The following is a 20,649-nucleotide window of genomic DNA, read 5'->3' as shown; positions in this document are numbered from 1 at the left end:
AACCGCAGCACAGCGGCCATGCTAGGCAGGTGGGAAACCTTTGACCCTCACACACACCCCCTACATTCCTTTGTCAAGTCCCCATCACAAAGTTACCACTCCTCCAATGGGCCGTGACCCTCCTCCTCCTCCTCCTCCTCCTCCCTTCTTCCTCTGGGGAAAACGGGGCCTTCCCTGCTGCAGATGTCATTAGCGTGTCGCGCTCTGACTGTTGAGACAAATTTCTCTATAAAATTCATAAGCCATGAAAACGGCTTCAGTTGGGCAGTCAAACAGAGAAGAGAGGAGTTGAACTATCTGAAACACAAGTTAATCTACTGACAAAGGGGAATGGAGGAGTGGCGAGTTGGAACGGAAAAGAAATAAATCTCAACTGGACAGAGTTAAAAAAAAAAGACTGCTGCACTGCAAGTTCCACTACTTAGCTGCCTGACCTTCTGTAGCTCTTTTACAACCTGCCAATTACTATCAACACTAGTCAGGGGGCAGGCTACAATGAAAATCATCTTAACAGCCCCGTCTGATCGCTGTGAGCACAGGACTTCATTGTGGAAATTGCTGCTTTAGTATCAGCAGCGGTGGTTTTACACGGATCGCCTGTGCATCACTTTGCAGGACTTCTCCCATCTGTCCTGTCAGAAGACGGCATTTCAATCGTAATGAGAAGACCAAGCTGACCACTCCTATACATATTAAAACCACGCGCTGACAGAGATAATCTCATTCAAGACTCTGCAGCTCCAGCAGAAGGCAAACAGGACTGTGCAGGATAAACAGTTTAAAGGCTTAAGAAAGAAGTAAAAAAAAAAAAGACAAACAAACCGCACTGTGCTACACGAGCGTGATTATCCAGCTGTTTGAGCGAGAGAGCAAACAGACAGTGAGGCTGGGACGTCAACGTGTGCAATCAGAGAGACATTTTAACCGCCTCAGCCAAGATAAATCAGAACCTGGGATCACTGATCATCTCAGTACATATCGCACTTCTTTACTGCATCTGGCCTGAAAGCAGACTTCAAGCAGACAGCAGCATGCGGGGGAATGATGGGGGAAATGTAGCTGAAGAGGTCTGTGTGTGTGTGTGTGTGTGTGTGTGTGTGTGGGACTGTGCATGTGTGTGTGTGCACTGTACATTTTTGACTTCTTGCCACCAACTCTCCTATCCAGAGGGGGGAGTGAGCGGGAAGCCGCTGAAAGCCATAAATCTGAAAACCTCAGAGCACAGCTCCTTCACCTCTGTGACACGTTTATTGTCCTCTTTTCGTTTGCCCCTTCTCCTCATATTGTCCTCAGCCCTCATCCATTATTGAAAACTAAAACTTTAACCTGAATTCCTCAGCGTCCTGCGCTTCTTTGTTTTATCTTAAACCCCTCAGTGTGTGCACCTTTGAGAGTGGACAGGGGGAAACAATTTGTTGCTGTGGCAGCCCGTGCTTTCTCCACCCATGTTCCAGGCTTTAAAGTCCGCTCGGTGTAGACGCCTTGGTCATAAATGGAGTGTGAAGCCAGCGGCAGGCACTGCATCTGTCACAGCTCATGCGTTTTTCTTGGAAAAAGCAGCAGAGAGTGGAGGGATGAGCTCACAAAGAAACAAGATTTTGCCTGGCTGTGGCAGAAAAGCTGATACGACAGAACCAATGAACAAGATGCAGGGCAGACTATTGGGCTGGGAGAAGCATGAGTAACAACTTAGAAGGAATCAGTGATGGACAGGGAACACCAGTGAGCAACAAGATGAACTCTGAGCTGATTATTAATGAGCCATTAAGCCGTGATCAGCACTTATGTGACTTCATCAGCATCTCTCAGACTCACGAGTACAGTAATCATGAGCTCTATATAAATATATGTATATATAAAATACATTTGACTTACGAAGCTATGGGGAAAGTGAGCACATGCACAGTTACAGTAAGTGACGGGGAGCAAAGCGGCCACATCGTGCAGCACATTTCAAAGAGCTGGAGAGGATCAAAAGGATCAAAATGTGGCAAGAGTGTGTGCATGCATATGCATCACTTTTATGGCACATGTTGCCTTTGGGCTCTGAAAAGAAATCTTTGCTGTGTTTCAACCTCAGCTATCGTGAGTCAGGAGCCAAGACCATCAGGAATATGATGCTATGAATGCGAATCAAACATATTCCATGTTGTTTTTCAGAGCAGCTCATGTTAGATCCCTCTACTCATTGAGTTGATCTTTAACATGAGAGGCACGCGGTCCAGGCTCAGCGACTATTACTGTACGTCGCTTCACAGATAAAACCACTGCGTTGGCCGGCTGACAGTTGATAGAATATGCTACGATCTGTCATATATATAGTTTGTTGCGGTAACGCAGGTAGAGACAGGCAGAGAACAGCTTGTAATGTGTTCCAGTGAAGGTCTGCTTTCTCACCGCAACCATAAATAAACCGGTGGTGTCACTGGAATTCAATGTATATACAGACATCATCAAAGATGTGAAGACAGTGTTATACTCTGATCAACAGATGCTATAAAAAAAATGATCTGACCTTAATTCAGCAAATTCTCCAATTTGTCCTGCCTGTGAGGACAGATAAATTCAACACCTGTTTAACTTCATTACGTTTATCTGCAAAAATTATTAAAAAGCCATTTTAATCAACCGTGATTCATTTGAAAACCAATAAAACAAGCCGAACATCATTGGAAAAAAGGCGTGACATGGCAGTACAGTGCATGTAATAAATACATAAAGTCTATATTTATTATTTTGTGAGTAAAATTTCAAAAATTGTATAATGCACCTGCAGTACAGTGCATGCACGTGTTTCAGTTGTTCTGATTTGATATTTCACTTAAGCTATTTGGCGTTTGTTTGTAAAAAAAAAAAAAGAAAAAAAAAAAAGAAAAAAAGCACATTTTCACTTTTTTGTTTGTTTTGCTCGCGTTCTTTATTTCCTATTGAATTTCCCCATAGTGGGATCAATAAAGTCAACGGCCTCCTTTCAGAATAAGAGTCTGCCAGTTGCTCTGTAAAGCTCTGGTGGGGTTCGTCATGAGTGTAAAAACAGGAGCGTGCTGCCGTGCTGCAGCAGACGGGTGTGTTCGGGCGGTGTGGCAGCTGGTTTGGTCCATGCAGATTGTTTCTGACACTGATGGAGCGGAGATGTTTGTACTGTACTGGCTCCAGAACCACATTTACAGCACTCGTCTGCTGTGGCATCGTGCCTGCTGCTCTGTGCGAATTTGGCCCTCACTCACAAAAACATGCAAGTGCACTGATACATATACACACATTTACATATATCCACTGCTCTAATTGCAATGTGGGAACAGTAGCCCTTCAAGGTTGTTTTTTTCTCTTCTGCGGGGCAAACAAAATTCACAGCAATTCATATCCTCCGTAAGCGAATGTGACACTTAAGACTCAGGCAGGAAGGATACAGTTGAGGAAGTAGAGAAGGAGGAAAAGAGACCCCTCTGATCCAGAAACCCAAAACCTCATTGTAATTTAGTCATCGGTAGAAGGCAATTAGTGAGGGAAGGACTGGTCTTTGCCAGAGCAAGCAAACGGCTGACACACGCTGAGAGTCAACTTTGCAATCAAAGCACAATTTTGCTGCGCTAATAATGTGACGACAGACAATGGTTGTTATTTTTAAGATAACAGCAAGTGCAAGTTGAAACTTAGAGAGGAAGAACAAAGAAAGTTTTATGTCGGTGGAAAGGAAAGCAAACAGGAGGGCAGCAGCGTTTTCTGAATAGAAAGATTACGACGCTTGCTCGAGGGAAATGAACTGAGGATTTATTGATGCCTCACATATGAAAGATTAAAGACAGGAGGTGGAGCGCCTCTTTATTTGTCTAATGTCTCATTTCAAATGATGATTTATTCAGACAGGGCCGAGCCAAAGGTTCAAACTTTTTGGAGAAGGCTGCAGCAGCTGGAAGCTTATGGAACTACAAAACAAACTCCTGGGTGATAAAAGAGTCCAGCTGATCATTGGAATGGACACAGTCTAGTATAAAAATATATAGATATCCAAAAATGATTTGGAATTGTGCTCAAATACATTACAGTCAAGGTATCTTTAAGGTCGGGCCACTAAAACGCAGTCATGTCAGCGTGATCGTTGGACATGCTGCACACCCAGCCATCTCCCTGACCTGCACACCTTTATTTCCCGCCTCGCTACATAAAGGTCGCACTACTTCCTGACTTGTGCATAAACTGTGAGGTGTGGAATCGCAGGGATGTTGAGCTGCGGGAGGAAGATCGATTCCAAAAGCTCAACAGATAATCGCAGACTTCCATCCTCACACTACGACTGTTGTGAGCTGCCTGGCCGACGAGCGTGCCGAGCTTTCCAGTGAAATGTAAGTGGTTGTGTAATTTATGTCAGGAATAATATTACCCCCAGTGCGTTATTGATTCTGTATATTCTTTTATATTTGCTCTGGCATGTGGTTGACTCTCAGCTACAGGATGATTGCGCAGCTCAGTGGGCCTGGAAAATTGACTATAATTATCAAATAGGCCACTTAAACTTAATCTAATGAAAATGACTTGAGAAAATGCTTTGACCTCTTACTGCGGGGTTTGCGCCTTAACATCTTGCAGCTGATGACGACGTTTGATATGGATCAACTCGATCCAGTTGTCAAGATTTATCAACTTCTTGTGAGTGCATGCTTCTGAAAACACTTGTTTCTAATATCTATTTTCCCATCTGTGCAAGTACCCCCCTGTCAACACGTTCACAACTCGCCCACACTGTAATCTACACTGTGTTGTCCAAAATATAAAAATCCTCTGTGTTTGCAAGAGAGGTGTCATTTCCGATGAGGCCACTGGCCGAGGCAGCAACCCAACACTAGCCACTGTTGTTCTTTTCCTTAAATCCCGCTCTTCTGTTTCTTTTTTCTCTCTATCTTTGTTTTCAATCACCTCTTTCTTTATTTTTCACTGACCTTGTTTGTTATTGGGGCTCTGACTTTAATTTCATTTCCCGCCCGCCGCTCTGGAAGCCGCTCGCAGAAACCCAATACTGTCTTTCCTTCTCCAAGTGGGGACTGTGCTGCTCCATGTTTCCTGGATAATGAAGTGGTGGCTGTCACAGGGAGGCGGGACAAAGGCCACCGGCTCTAAAGACAGACTTCTGAAGTGATCTTTACTTTCTTGAAGCGTCTGTCTGACAAATCATTTATCAGCTCTTCTGATAGGACTTTCAAGCCCTTAAATAGCAAGAAGTGAAACAATGTCCTTAACCGAGAAAGTAATTTCTCTCGTTGGTTTACGGACTCAAAACAGTGAAGCTGATGAACAAAATGTTCCACCTGGTTATTATTGGGACTAAAATTAAGTTGTTTAAAAAAAAACTTCTGCAAAAAGTTGACTAACACATTAAAAAATATCAATCATTTAACCCCTTATTAGAACTTTCTGTGTAATTTATTTTACTCGTGTCAAAAAATGGACCAAAAAGGGTACAAATAATTCAGTAATTCTTTACCTGCTGTACCTTTTATCGATTTGTCTTATTAGCCTTGTTTCTGGCACTTGTAGACAAAGTGAAACAAGATTTCTTAGCGCATTTTCCTTCGCCGGGCATGGAAATACCAAGAGTCAACTCTGTCTCCTTGAAATTACATCTACATCTAATAGCTCATATTCTTTTATGGTTATGTTTAGGGCACACGCAGCACTTGGATAAGGTTCAGGAAAGACTGGTTCAATCAGTAACTTTATTAACCTTATTAACATTTAACTGAAACCACAATCTTTCCCTGAACTAACCCAAAGTGCTTTTGATGCCTAAACCCAACTACAAGCAGGACTCCACTTTGTACGACCGCCATCCACCCTGACCACCTCTCCAGGACTGGTGTGCAGCTCATACAGTGAGAGTAGCGCTTCCTGCACAAGAGGAAACGATGCCAGGGAACATAATTGAAGCAGAAATTCCACTCAAAACATAACTGGTGAAACAAATTATTAGTATATAAATTCAATTTCTTGGAGTCACGGTTGCAGGAATTGGAGCGAGCTTAATATAAAAAAGTCTGCATTCTCAAACTCTACAAAGCTACACATTACTGACGGGAAGAGGGTCTGCATCAGCTACTGTTGATACTCCCACAGCCCCCTGACAGACCGGGGGAAAGACAAGGCCGAGGGGGAGAGGAGAGGGCTGGGAGCCTCTGGCTGGGCTCCATCTCTCTATCCGTCTACCTCTTTCTTCACCCCACTCTTCCCGTCTTCCACGGATACCCTGGGAGACAGGAGAACCATCTCCCGTCGGTTATCCCTCATGCTCCACCTCAACTTTCATCTCAAGCCAACGACCTGTCCCAGCCGCGCAGGAGAAAGTCTGAGAAGAAAAATACAACCAAAAACAAGGGAGGGGAGCTCCACCGGGGGGGTGGGGGGTGAAATACATTTTCCAGGTTCTGTTTTATCATCAGATGGACATCTGGATACCTACAGAGACCTGATGCGTAATCACTTCAATATCTGCAAGCAAGGTTCAAGAGCAGGAGATAGACGGTGCGAACGAGGCCAAGGCCAAGGTTTTCCCTCTGTGTCACACGGGCCCAGGTCTTAGCTTCAGAGAAAGCACAGAGGGGCCCCATTTAGAAATGAATTTTCACCATGAACCATCATATCATAACACAAATATTACCATTAATGATGCAATTTCCTGATAATTTCCTTATCGACCCCCCCCCCTCCCCTCAGTAATTAGGCCCATTTGTTTGCTTTGTCATCTCCAGTGATATGGGCCTTTTGTTATTAGAAGCAGAGAGGGGACTCACACGGGAACCTGATGACTGATTCTGCCCCCACAGCTGCTGAGGAGCCCATGCAACACACACAAACACACACACACACACACACACACACACACACACACACACACACACACACACACACACACACACACACACACACACACACACACACACATACACACACACACACACACACTGCATTATGGCTATAGAGGCAGCCCTCATCCTGCAAGACCCGGCAGCAGCAGTGGAAGCTATTTAAATAGCACTTAGTGGTAGCACGCTGAGTCAAGAGCCTCTGTCTTTATCTCTCTCACCCTCCCTCACTCTCTCACTGTGTCTTCAGGCCTAGTCAAGTCACCCCCCCCCCCCCCATAGTCTCTCTTTCACTTTCCTCTCTCTCCATAAAGGGCCTTCTACAGAGGCGCTAAATCAGCTGAGGCCAGTGCTTTTCCAGAGCTCCTCTCTGCTCTCGGCTGGACACCGAGCCTAATTAATTGGCTGCATTGTCCTCAGAGGGAGCAGGGCTAGCACGGCGAAGGGGTTAATGAGGGAGAAAAAGCGTTTGGCAGAGCAGGGGAGGGCATGGCTTTTACTCTCTGATGCTCTCCATTTGTTTTGTCTTTTTTACTCTTTTCTGAAAGACAGAGAGGCAGAACATGGTGTGTTCTCGTGTAAGGTGACTGAGAGAGAAAGTGTGGACTCGCGGCCCCTCACCCCACTATGTGTGTTATCCGTGAGAGCTAATGAGTGATGGATTAACCTGGGATCACCCCTGGCAAATTGAGATGACCCTGCAAACTTACCCTGAGCACCCTTTGAGAAGTCTGCATTCCACATCACACAACCAAACATACACAGGCATGTACACAAGCCTTTGGTCTTACTTTTTCTCGTGAAAATCATCCTTCAAAAGGTGAACACAGATTGCTTCTTACCATTAATCAGAAAATCATACATATCAGCCTAAGAGAAAGCACTGCCTGCAAAGTATCCTTTCCCCAAGTTTACTGTAAATCTGTCTACTTTGTACTGACCTCTGCTGACTGAGATCTCTTTGTGCAACCGTGTCAACCTGCTGCCTGCATATGCAGCTTGATTTACCAGCTTGTTTTGCTCCACCAGGCTGCCATCCTTAAAAACAAAGATAAAAGCTGATGTATGACTCTTAGCCGTCTGTATTACTGTTGGCTATACACACACACACACACACACACACACACACACAAACACACACAAATGTGACTTGAAGGCATCCATGACGACTGAGCGCTGCAAACCTCTGGTGACCTGCAGGCTGCCACACACACATTCACACACATATACACAGCCTGTGCCATGACTTATATGGGAAAGACAAAGACACTGCACGCACACACACACACACACACACACACACAAGGAATTCCAGGGAAGGTCTTTTTCTGGCAGCGTGTGAGCATGTTTGACGCAAAATGAAATTGTTTGACTCTGCTTGATCTGTCACAGGTGTTTTCTGTATTTGTGTGTGTTTGTGGGAGACAGTGTGCATAAGCGATGCATGGAAAGGTGAAAGAACAGCTCATGTGTGTTCAGATCACTAAAATCTATTATCATTAAAGACAATTGCAACTTCATTTGCATGTGCAGTCTAAATATTTACAACATAATTAACCACCGCAGACACTTTATTCCTCAGAGGCAGGTTCCAGCTGGTTGCAGTTGACTCAGATGACGACAGCTGTGTGCTACAGAAACAGCAGGGGGGCGCCCTGATCTGCACAGCAGGCCTCTGTGTCGGGGTGTAACTTCGTCCAGCCATTAATCATCGATAGCTGTGAGTGTTAAGGACCCCTTGCTTCAGACCCGATGCGCTCACGCTCATGCTAGGTGGTCCTGTCGGCGAGTAGCTCGACTGTTGCCAGAGAGGCGTTTTTGCCAGGACTTTCACCTTGAATCAAACGCTGAGCTGCTGCGAATACAAAAGCCTCCTTCCCTTTTATTTCTCTCTCTCTCACACATAAGTGAGTGTCTGCTTTTTATTGTTGTTGTTGATGTTGTTGCCGCCCTATCAGCTACAGGGAGAGTTTGGAGGAGTTGTAACAAGCTGTGCCAAGGCTTTCATTTTTAAGTGTGAACAGACTTGGATAATTGTAGCATAATGGAACAACACATGCTGCACCAGCTTCAGAGCCTGTGGTGATGTGTTTCTTCTACCTGAAAGGGGAAGGAATGCAGCATACGCAGATTTTACGTTTAATCTCATTAATATTACATCAACTAATCACTGCAAGGCACAGCCCTGGGCACAGAGCAGGAGAACGATGCTCGTTCCTTCTCCTGAAATCACTTTCTCTCTCTCTTGCTTGCCTTCTTGTTCTCTATGCCTTTGCCTCCAGTCCACATTATATATTTGCTTTGGCTGTAAACACTCACCCTCCTCTTGGTAACCGTGCAGTAACCTGCTGCCACACAGAGCTGCTGAGGTCATCAGGCCTGATCCTCTACAGCACCACTTGCCCCAGCCATGGGATCAGGTCTCACATACGCACACACACACACACACACACACACACACACACACACACACACACACACACACACACACACACACACACACACACACACACACACACACGCATACATCATCTCACACCGATGCACAGAACCAGGACACTCACTTGCAGTGTTTTCCTTCCCTGTTGTATAAAACCAGGCTGCACGAAATCTGATAAACTGCCTCAAGTGATGTCGCTTGAGTCAGTCTCGGTCTGGTCTGAAGAGCACAATTGTGAAAATGAATAAAATCTGGGGGTTTAGCAGACCTCTGTAGCCCGTTCCTCGTCGCTGCTTGAGCCTAATGGCTGGATTACTGAACGGTTGAAGATCAAGCTGCATTGTGGGTAATGGAGGCACATGATTTTGGAAGGAGAGCGTGTGGAATGAAACAAATGATGAACTCTGGTTCTGGCCTTAAATGTAGACCATATTTGAATTGTATATTGTTCCTCTGGGGGGAAAGCGTTGTAACACAACCTGTGCTGCATACAGTGAAGCATTTTTCAGCTTTCTCACACTTAACAATGAGTAAAGCTCTGCCTGTCGTTCATGTCGCCTACAGATGGTGTCCAACTGCAGTATCCAAAAGAAATGAAACAAAAAGGCAGATCTTTTTATTGCACATCCCCAAATGCCGGACACAGATCTTAAAACACTTTTTCTACTGTTCATGTCCAGTAAAATGGCCCAATTAGCCTCTGTCACCCCTGTGTGACAGTGTTTACTCTGCGGTGTAAATGTGGCTGCTTGATATGTATACAAGACACAGGCAGGCTGTGATTCATAGAGCTGATGAGCGAAGCACTGAAGTGTCTTTGTCTAATGTGTGAACACATGCTGATGTTGTCTGGCGTGAGCTTTGATTACCCCTAATCATCTGGTACCCGCTTGAACCAAACCTTTCCATTACACACAAACACCTCTGTCTCTCTCCTGCTCAATCTCTCTCTCTCTCTCATACACACACACACACACACACACACACACACACACACACACACACACACACACACAGACACACACAGAAAACCTCATCCCGCGGTTCTTGCCAAACCCACAGCACACAGAGATCCTCCCTCGGCTAATACGAGCTTTCACTATGGCATCAAGTCACCAATTAATTCATTAACAGACGTCTCCCCAGGCGCAGAATAGCTGCTCACATCCTGGACAGAATTACTGTTTGCATAAAAACCCACTGGCAGACAAAGCAGAATACAAGACACACTTGCACGCGCTTGCACAATCTCTTTTTCTCTCTCTCTCTCACACACACACACACACACACACGTTTTACAGCAGAAATAAATATGCTGTACAGAGTCAAGGCCTATTGGCGGCGAAGAAAGACACATGGAAACACTCATACAACGCACACACACACAAACATAAACAGATAAGTGGCAGACGGCAGAGGCAGGTATCAACAGAGACTTAGAGGAGGATCTTGTGTTTGTCTATCACTGCAGGAGTTCAACATGATGAGCGACCTGTTGAGTAGTGTGTATCTATACATGTGTGTGCATGTGTGTGTGAGTTGCCTGTATCCCTCATGTCCTTCAAACGCCTTCTCTGCAACAACTCGCAGCACTTTTGCAGATGTTTGGGAGCCATCCTAGTCGTGTTTGGACACTGTTTTTGTAAATTTGTAATGCATCTAACTTTTTGCACCTATGATGACCAGCTATGATGGAGCCCTTGGCTCTGTCAAAGAGCATGCTGTCCAATAAAAATAATGAAACAGCTGTCATCGCTGTAAAGAAGGCCTGCTTCATGTGTGTGGTTTGAAAAGGATTAATCAGATTGGTGTAAATCTTTAGCGTGCAGCACGCCCAGAGATCTATCTTGAGAATAAACCTGACAGCGTAAAAACATAACAGTAAGCTGGTAAGCGGAGCGCTGTGTTTGAGGGATAGAGAGAAGGAGAAAAGATCCGCTTGGATCTCATCAGCACAACCAATTATCACCAGCTGCTTTGAGAGCCACAGATTGGACAGAGACATTTGAAATGCAAGACGCACACGCAGAGGATGTTTTCACCCACAGGTATGCAGCAGTGATCTTTCTGATCAGAACAAATGGGAGAGTGATGATTATAATGATGATGAAAATGTGAGTTTGTGTCCAGGATGGCCTGAATGTTGTGATAAACCAGCAACAGTCCACGTTGAGTTCAAGCACCAGTGAGGGTGACAAGAGGAAGTGAGTGCAGGCCAGAAGCCAACTGAGTAACGCAATATGGCTTTCCTTCAGAGGCAATATGGCTTCTGACCAAGCCGTTTCTCAAAAACAAGGCCGAGGTTCCATTTCTGGTACGAGCGTGCGCGCACTCATACATGCACACACGCACTGGCTAAAAATGCGGACTCACACTGTGAGTGGGATCTGTGTTGCATTATGTGTTGTAGCCAAAGCAATGAAACAAAACCATGGCCGCAGAAATGTGCAGTTTGCCCAAAGGACCCTGAATTCAACAACAGTCACACGGACTGTGAAATTTCAGAAGAGATTTTGTCTTTTCTGACGAGTGAACGCCTTCCATCACCCCAAGCAGTGCGACCTGAGCTTTGTCAAAGGCAGGAAAACGGATGGTTATGAAAATGATCTTTCCCCGCTCGAGACGAATAGCAGAAAACAAGCAGATATAGCTCGAGAAAAACACAGTTCCAGATTTATTTGGGTTCAGTTTCTAGTTTTATGAATGGTGGCAGCCTTCCTCCTATTTCTCTCAACGCAAACACAGATATGCATTCTTTCTAATTACGTGTTAACTGACTGCCTTATCTGCAAGTTTTAATATAAACTCATTTACTCTTCAAAGGCCTGTCAGAATTTATTATCTGTGGAAAAAAAGGAATTCCATCAAAACTGAATTGTTTCTTGAACAGGCCTCATGGCAAGCAACAACTAGTCCCAAAATTCCAGCTAAAACGGGCCGCTGCCAAACACTGACATTAATAGCTTCAAGATCCATGCTTCAACATACTCAACAGTATCTGCGCTAGTTGTCACATCTATTGCTTCCATTTGAGCCTAAATTACTGCAATTACAAATGATCTCACTCCTGGGATTGTACAGGAGTGCTCAACGTAGCAGTTTTATGAAAGTCCTTTGATTGTAATTACTTTATTTAATCATCATAATTATCATTATGATGCTTAATACAAATACTTTGATATCCCGCTGGAGCCAGACATCTGAATTATCAGTGCCCAAAGCTAAAATGGATCAGCTGTGTCTTCCTTTGACACAGGCCTGGTGACAGTTTGGATGGTTCGAGGGCCCGGGAACAGAATTTACCCCCAGTCACCAACCAAGACATTTAAATCTATTTTCAGTTCACAAGGTAAAAACCAACAACTGGATGACAAATAGAGACAGTGCGGGGGCGGGACCACAGCGGTATCAGTCCAATCCGAAATCTGATTGGCCCATGAAGTACCCCAGTTCCCCTCAGAGCACTTCATTGGCTGAATTTTGAGAGAATAAATGATATATGAATAAGATCGTCTGGCACCTGAATTTTTGTGTTTGTTGATTTGCTGTTTTGTGATTATTTACATGCAGGAAATGACATGTCTAATACTGAAATTTTCCTGAGGGACGATGACCCAGACGCCCTCAAAGCACTGGGCCCTGCTGTGTAAAGAATGGTCCCCTTATTTAGAAAAATTCTCCATTGGTCCCTGAGTTCACGTGTCCATAATCACACAGAGCTGGAGCACTTTCTCTCACATCATATCACTGAAGCGTTCACCAATAAATCTAACCAACTGCGTGATTTTTATAATCAGTGTATTTGCAATAACCAGTCACACTCTCAGGCGCTCAACAGCTGTGACTATTGACCTACACACACACACAAAAACACACACACTCCCAGTATTCATGAGTCAACAGCAGCATTGGCAACAAACGGACATTTCAACACACATGCAAACCAGCAGAGTCTCCTGTGATCTTCTAACACGCTGCAAAAAGTTTGTCATTAAAACTTCCTTCTCACTGCGAGTGTGTATCTGTGTGTATCTTTCCTGGCTGCCTTTTCTTGCGTTCGACTGCAGCACTTGATATACCGTACCGTCAGCCTTGCTTACAGTATGTGCTGGCTCAGTGGCCATGTTTCTGTCTGTTTGAGAGATAGAACAGGTCTCAAAATCGAAAAGGGTGAGCCGCTCATCTGGACCATGAGCGGCTTATTTTTGCGGCGGTTTACAAAAACGAGTCATAAAGACTGATAAGAGCGCAGGCGAGAGAGATTCCTGAAGTGAGACAGAGGCCGCTCGGCCTCGTTTGAACTGTGGAAAGACCTGTGGAAACACTGTGCGTGTGTGCATATGTGCATGCCCGCAGGTGTGTGCAGACAGAGGTGAGTGCTGACTGAAGAAGGAGTGAAGGTGAGGAACAGGGAGACAGTGCAAAGTGCAAAGCTACTCAGTCAGTTTATTCCCAGCTTTGTTTGCTGTGGCCGGGACTAACAATGCATCCTGCCGGCACCTTTGAAGATGAAGGATGCCGGTTTATAAAAGCACACGGTGAGCGGTTCAAACATTAACCAGACCTTCAGTCACGTCCAAAAGGTACCAAGCGAACATGACAGCAAGGAGACGTCTGAGGAAAGGCCTGTAGAACATCGCCACCTGACTCTGCATCACGTCTATGTGCAAACACGTCTGACTGATAGGATGATACATACTGCAGTGCAGATGGTTCTGCCCTCAGCTCAGCTGTCATTCACAGACGTGTGCAGGATGGCTGCAAACACCTCAGCAAAGCATGCAGCAATTACCTCACTATCACATATGATTAGCCTCTGAATGTTTTCCTTGGAAACATTTCTTTAGTGATGCATTTAAACCCGTTTCTTCAACCTGAACTGTCTACTTCAAGTTCAGCAACACCTGACGGAGACAACGTGAGCATGAACCTGCCCTCAATCAAAGGAGGCTGAACAGAAACAATCTCAACAGCTTGGATCTTTCCTATAACTGGACGTCTCCACGATGACGCCAAAGGGTTCATGTCTGACGACAGCATTGCTTTTCTGGCTATTTAGGGCACAACTTAGATTTCTGCACTTTTGGTGCTGGATGAGAGCTGGTGCATAAAGGTTAGCAAGAAACTAACTTTCATTTAATTCTGTCATAGAAACTGCACAAAATCCCCAAATTGTTGCAAGATCAAACTCGACTGTGGTCCTGCTGGAATTATCATCATCAAGGTTTGGGCAGTAGTTCGTGAAAATAAGAAAAACAGCACCAAAGATCAGTGAGGGCACAGCTGTTTTTAAGTGATTGTGTTTGCTTGGACATTTTGCTTTAGCTAAAATTCACATCTCGTCGAGGCGCTGAATGTACCCACATGCAGCAACTTAAAAGTTTTTTTTTCTTTGCGCCTATACAAAGTTGCGGCTTTATAACTCAATTATAATAATGAGTATCAAATCAACCATGTCAGCTTCTCTGCACTGCATGTTTGCTCCTGTCAGTCAGATGCCTCTGAGCAGCACCTGGGAACATTTCAGCGTACTCTGTGATTTCTGCCGTGTAGATTAAAAAGATAATGAGGCAAAACAAGCAGCAGGCCTGTTCAAATCACCCCGCTGATACTGGGCTTCGGGAGTGGGAGTATCAGCAGCGAGGCTGACGGGAAGGTTACAGCCAATCCCTTCCAAGTCACTGATATGTTACAGTATCAATGCACTGACAGAACTCTCAGAGGAAGAAAGGAAGAAAAAGTTTCTTCCTGTCCCTGCAGCCTTTACAGTCCCACTGGTCCAATAAGGGGCGCCTGCGAAAAAAGACAATTGTCAAAATACTGTGCCAGCCCACAGGCCATGGAAATGTCACTCCACTGCCTCTTTATTTCCCTCGTTCCTCTGCCTCACAAATTTTCCTCCTCACGCTCCCCCTCTCTGGCTTACGTCCGTCTCTTTCATTTTCACTATTGTCATCCTGCTCCATCTCCAGCCCCTCCCTCCATCCCTGCTCCTCTCTGTGGTGCAGTGTCGGTCCCCTGTTTCTGCATGCCTTCAAGCTGTCTTTCTAATCTTCCTGAATTATTCAAGACATTTTCTCTTCTTCGTTTTTTTCTTTTTTCTTTTTTTCCCTTCCCTATCATGTCAAGTAAACTGCTCAAACCTGAAAACAGGCTAAGTGAGGGGATAAAGGTGACATTTACAGTTAATTTACATTGAGGGAATGTTTCTCTGGAGGGGCCGTTTCTCTTCAGCGAGTCTAAAACAATGTCACCTTCCTTACTACGTGACTCGAGTGGGATTTCTGTGGAGGAGCTCATGGTGTAGTCGATGCGGCCGGCAGGTGGATGCATGGTGCACCCATGATTTTGTTGCAGTGAAAACATTTCCTTCTACCTTTGCTGCAAACCTGGATTAACACCTCTAAACTGAGATGGAAACAGGTCTCGGTCAAGTCTGTGGTGCTGGCTGTGGAACTCATTGCGTTAGAAGCTTTTCCTTCGCTGTGGAGAGCCAATAACCCAAATGGATCGAGGTGCACGCTCAGGAGCGCTTGAGTGTCCTTTAAGGTCCTGATGGAAGTAATCAGCAAAGTGCACTTCAAGAGAAACACAGAGACAGACGTCTGTGCTCAAACGTCTTTTTGTGATTTTTTTCTTCTTCTTTCCAGAGTTCTTTCTTTCTCTTTGCTTCTTTTTTGGTGAGAAGTGAAGATCGGGGACTATCGGAGGACTCGATACCTCACTTCAGTTCTGACCCCACACAGTGCCAGACCTTTACACTTCTGTGATAACTTCAGCCTCACGAGGGCCCAGTGACGCTCCTGTCATTAATGGGAGCGCAACAACAAACTCTGGGATATCGGCGTGATCACTGAAGCTGTCTCACTGAACACACCCATCCATCTAACACACCTTCTTCCTTTGTTCACTGCCCTGACAGAAGGGTGATTTCTTCTTCTCCTCCAGATTCTGCCTTTGATTTAGCTCATACACACACACACACACACACACACACACACACACACACACACACACATTTCCATAACCTAATGTCGAAAACTAACTGTCTCGCTGACAACATGATGGATGCAGTAAGTGTCAGGCTTTATGGCTCCAGTGTGAAATGTACTGCACACAGGCTAGTCTGGTAAAAATGACTGAAAATGGAGGATATGGACTAAAGGAAACAATTCAATGCTTGAGTTTAGGAGCTGTTGTGCATAAACTGTTTTTTTTCTCGTCCACATGTATCACTGCAGCTGATGTAGATATCCAAAAGCTGTAAATTCAAAATCTCCCTCCACTTTGAAATTTTGTCGTAAATGCAGCAGTGAAATAGTTGCGGATTGTCTGGCTGCTGGAATTCTCCCCACAGCAGGCTTTATTAGTGAGGGCTTCTTGGCCGAATGAGAATCTAAAGTTTATTCTGTTGTTTTTCTTTATAAGATTCTTAAACGATGACATGAATGTGAGGAGTGGACAGGCTGACCATACAAACCTGCCCCTCCGATCCTTTGTGTTCTCTCTGTAAAGGACTTTAAAAATAGTTTTTTTTTTGCCACATTATTAAACATGTTTTTAATTTTACTACAGGGCAAAGCAAGAAATTTACTCAGCAGAGTCAGCTGGCCTCCACGTTAAATATGTCAGACTGGCATTGGTTATCTGACAATAAAATAAAACAAAATCACCTTATATCTTGGTTTCACTGCTTTCTTTAACACATTATAGATGTCTCAGGAGTCACACAGCATGTCAAGAATGTATATGTCCACCGACCTGCGTCTGCGGGTTCAGCAACACCGTCATATCTGCCGGTGAGACTATGTCAGAGCTTTAGAAGCGGACGACTCCAGCACACAAAAACCCTTTAAACAGCTGCTACGCGTCAAAGTGGCTGATATATGCCGTGACCGTCAAACAACATGGAGCCTCTCTCCCTGCAAACCTGCAGCCGAATGACAAATATGCAGCTTTGGGTTCCTGTTGGCTGCGTCTTCTGTGATTGTGCGGAGTCACACGGAGGTTTTCAGACTCTCTCTTCAACATCTTTCTGCCTCTCTGTCCCTTGTCCCCACCTCAACCTCCTCAGCGCAAGCCAACATCAAATTATGCCAAGTCTCTGTTTCCCTGAAGTCTTCGTGATTCGAACTCTTTTCTGTCCAACAATTGAAATAAAAGTGAAAACAAAAACAATGCCACAAATCACACAAGGCCGCACATTTTGGGAAATTGGACAGCTTCAGACATGCGTGATACTTGGTGACGCACACTCTACTTGGAAAACAACATGATTCAGTTATTTCATAAATCTGTTCAAAGAATCTTCCTACCATCTCTCACAACTCCAGGCTTCATTTCTTATTGTAGCTGCACAGTGCAGAGTTTAAATTGACAGAAACCTGGCCAGAGATCCAGGATCCTGCACAATCTGGGTTCATATGTCAAGGCCATAATAAAACACAAACACTGAAACTACTGTAAGTTTGATCACTTTGATCTCTCTGCGGCTGATGAAACATGTTGGCTCAGCAGCACAGATACCATCAAAGATCTGCCTCTTCTTCTTCTTCTTTTTTTTTTGTTGCACCTGCTTTCATTTTAGGATAAAAAAAATTGTGCTATGTAGTGATACATTTAAATGCACGACTGCCCATTGTCTCAGCTTGTTTTTCAGTTGTGCCTTGATCATAACTGTGAGTGAATAATAATCATTTTTGAAAATATTCAAATTAAACTAACCTTCTCTGTTGCTAATTTTAAATTCAATTTAAAACACAGAATTAATGCAATAAAACCAGAGCAAATAGCATTATTCAAATATACAATTCTGACAAAGGTTTGGTTAGAATATATTCGAATATAATAATAAATACATAATTTACACGTTAATAATAATACATTCATATTATTTATTCTCAACCACAACACCTGACATTTTGATTCTTCCTGATAGGCTGATTTTGACTTTGAAAATGATTTTAGGATGATAATAAAATACGTGTGCAATTACCACTGCGGTGGGTTTGTTGCAGGATACTTCAAATAAATGAAAAGACTTCGCTTTATTGCAGCGGTGAAGTCGAGCTCTGAGAAATGTTCCTGTGGATGATTGGGCTCAGCGGTCCCGTTTGAGGTGGTTTAAAAGCCTCTATTATGGCCCTCAGCAAGCTAAATGGACTGTCAAATTGCGTTTTCATGTTGCATGTGACTTCAACCCAATTTTTGCTCGTGGACCTGCGCCAGAGTATCAGGAAAAAATGTGGCTTTGCTGTGGCTTTGTTTAAAGGGAATGTTCAAGTTTGGAATTGATGAACTGAAGCTGTAAAACTAGTGGCAAATTAGTCGTAAAATATAATAAAATTATATTATTATTCCTATTAATATCATTATTATTAAGCTATGCAAAATACCATCAAACGCATAAATTCGCATGGCCAAATTCCACTGTTTTCCACTGTCTCATCTATCCACCTAACAACGCCTGATCTCTTTCTTTGCCAATGAAACATTTTCAGTGCAGCCGACAGTTTCTCTTAAAATCACACCTTTCAGTCCAACCACCACAAATAAAATGTATCCTACATGTGGAGCAGCTCCGCTCAGCATCAGTGACAGCCGCCGCCGGATGGAGGGCAGTGGATGGACTTACCGACACACTCGTTGGCCTCCCTGGCTGTGGCTCTCTGCCACGGTCTGTCGTAGTGGAAAGGTTTGCACCTGTCGCACTCCGGCCCGGCGGTGTTGTGCTTGCACTCGCACACCAGACTCCCATCCCGGTCCTTTACGCACCGAGACGCGTGTCCGTTGCATTTGCATCTCCCTCCGACCTGCAGGTCCGACACGGAGTAGAAATACGAGTCCCGGGCCAGCTCCGAGTCGTCCTCGTTCTCGTCGCCGAAAGTGTGCAACCGGCTGAAGACGACTTTAATGTCGGTGGCCGTGACCCAGTCCTGCAGCACCGGGGAGTTGTCAAAGTCGTGCGCGGACGGTCTGCCGTCCAGCGTGCTGAAGGCGATGAGCCCGCCGGTCAGAGGATACATGTCTGTGTGGGAGTCCGTGCAGACGGCCTCCTGCTCGTTCTGTTTCGTGATGACAGCTCTGTTCGGCTTGTTGTACATCTTCCTGCACTGGGTCGAGTAAAACTGAAAGGGTACCCAAGTTTTACCGTAGTCCATGGACTTGTAAATAACCATGGATTCAGGTCGAGGCGAGCAGAACTGCAGGCTCACGTAGGTGACCTCAAACTTCTTGCCGAGGGACAGAGTCAGAGTGACATTTTGCGGGTACTGGATGAAGTTCTCGGACTGCCAGCAGGTGAGGTTGTGTGGGTTGTTGAGGTCCGTCAGGTACGCCGGAGGGTGGTACTTCTTGGGGTCGGAGGCATCGCAGGTGTGACAGTTCCTGGTCCTCTCGTCTCCTTTCTCCGCCGATGTCACCACACAGTAGCGGCTGGGCGTCTTGCCGCAGGTGCTGGACACCTTCACTTCCTTCCCGAAGGCTGAGTTGACGAAGTCCGGGATGCAGCGCCGCGGGTTGCCGTGCTCGTCGTAGCAGGGGTCCGGGGGAGAGGTCTGCGCCGCGAACAGGCTCATCCCGTAGCCGCCGAGGGCGCTCCGGCACGACAGGGACGCGGCGAGCAGCGCAGCCAGCACAATATCCACAGCCCTTCTCATGGTAGGTCCCTCGGTCCCCAAGTGTCTCTGCCGCTGAAGGAGAAAGGGGAAAGAGAGAGAGAGTGAGTGAGAGTGAGTGAGAGAGAGAGAGAGTGAGAGAGAGAGTGTGTGTGAGAGAGAGAGTTAAGTTAGGTGATGGCACTGTCAGGCTGTCTGCAAACGTCTTCCAAACAAACACTGGGGCTAGTGTTAGTACCTGACAGTGATTCAGAAGCAACATTCACTCACACCGCATGCACGTCAGCTTTGGTGAAATTTCTTTAAGGCTTTCTTTACCTGAGAATAATTTACAAATGTGTCAAAACACCAGCGGCGATATTAGGCTACTTTTCTCTGCCTGGCTTCAATCAGAGCTCCTCCTGTGTTGTTGTTTGTTCCTTCAAATCTCCTGCGTAAAAGTGGAGGAGCGGCTGGATTTTAAGAGTCTAGTGTCCTTATAGTAAGTCCCACTCCTCCTGCTGGTCTCTCTCTCTCTCTCTCTCTCTCTCTCTCTCTCTCTCTCTCTCTCTCTCTCTCTCGGATCGGATCTTGCTTGGCACCGCGTTAGGTCAGCTCATCTTGAGGGGTAACACCATGCAAGCGGAACAACGACATCCACTGGCGGCGCATCGGCAGATTGACGCGCGGGGACACGCAAACTGCCGCAGGAGAGAGAGAGAAAACGACTGGAACAGACGGAGCACGGATTCAGTGGCCG

The 20,649-nt window shown here is 45.3% G+C and overlaps 1 protein-coding gene across 1 annotated transcript in view; it reads right to left on the bottom strand.

Moving 5' to 3' along the window:
• ntn1a (netrin 1a) overlaps positions 1-20,432 on the bottom strand; it is a 58,263-nt gene extending 37,831 nt beyond the window's left edge. Inside the window, exons 1-2 of the mRNA XM_070991501.1 lie at positions 20,229-20,432; positions 18,929-19,985 (exon numbers count right to left, since the gene is read on the bottom strand). Of these exons, the coding sequence (XP_070847602.1) occupies positions 18,929-19,952 (1,024 nt within the window). The 5' untranslated portion in view covers positions 19,953-19,985; positions 20,229-20,432. The remainder of the gene's footprint in view (positions 1-18,928; positions 19,986-20,228) is intronic.
• Between the last annotated feature and the right edge of the window lie 217 nt (positions 20,433-20,649).

The sequence above is a fragment of the Chaetodon trifascialis genome, chromosome 2, assembly GCF_039877785.1.
Source record: "Chaetodon trifascialis isolate fChaTrf1 chromosome 2, fChaTrf1.hap1, whole genome shotgun sequence".
Classification (NCBI taxonomy): domain Eukaryota; kingdom Metazoa; phylum Chordata; class Actinopteri; order Chaetodontiformes; family Chaetodontidae; genus Chaetodon; species Chaetodon trifascialis.
The sequence above is the reverse complement of the archived record's forward strand: the minus strand, read 5'-3'. Positions and strand labels throughout refer to the sequence as shown.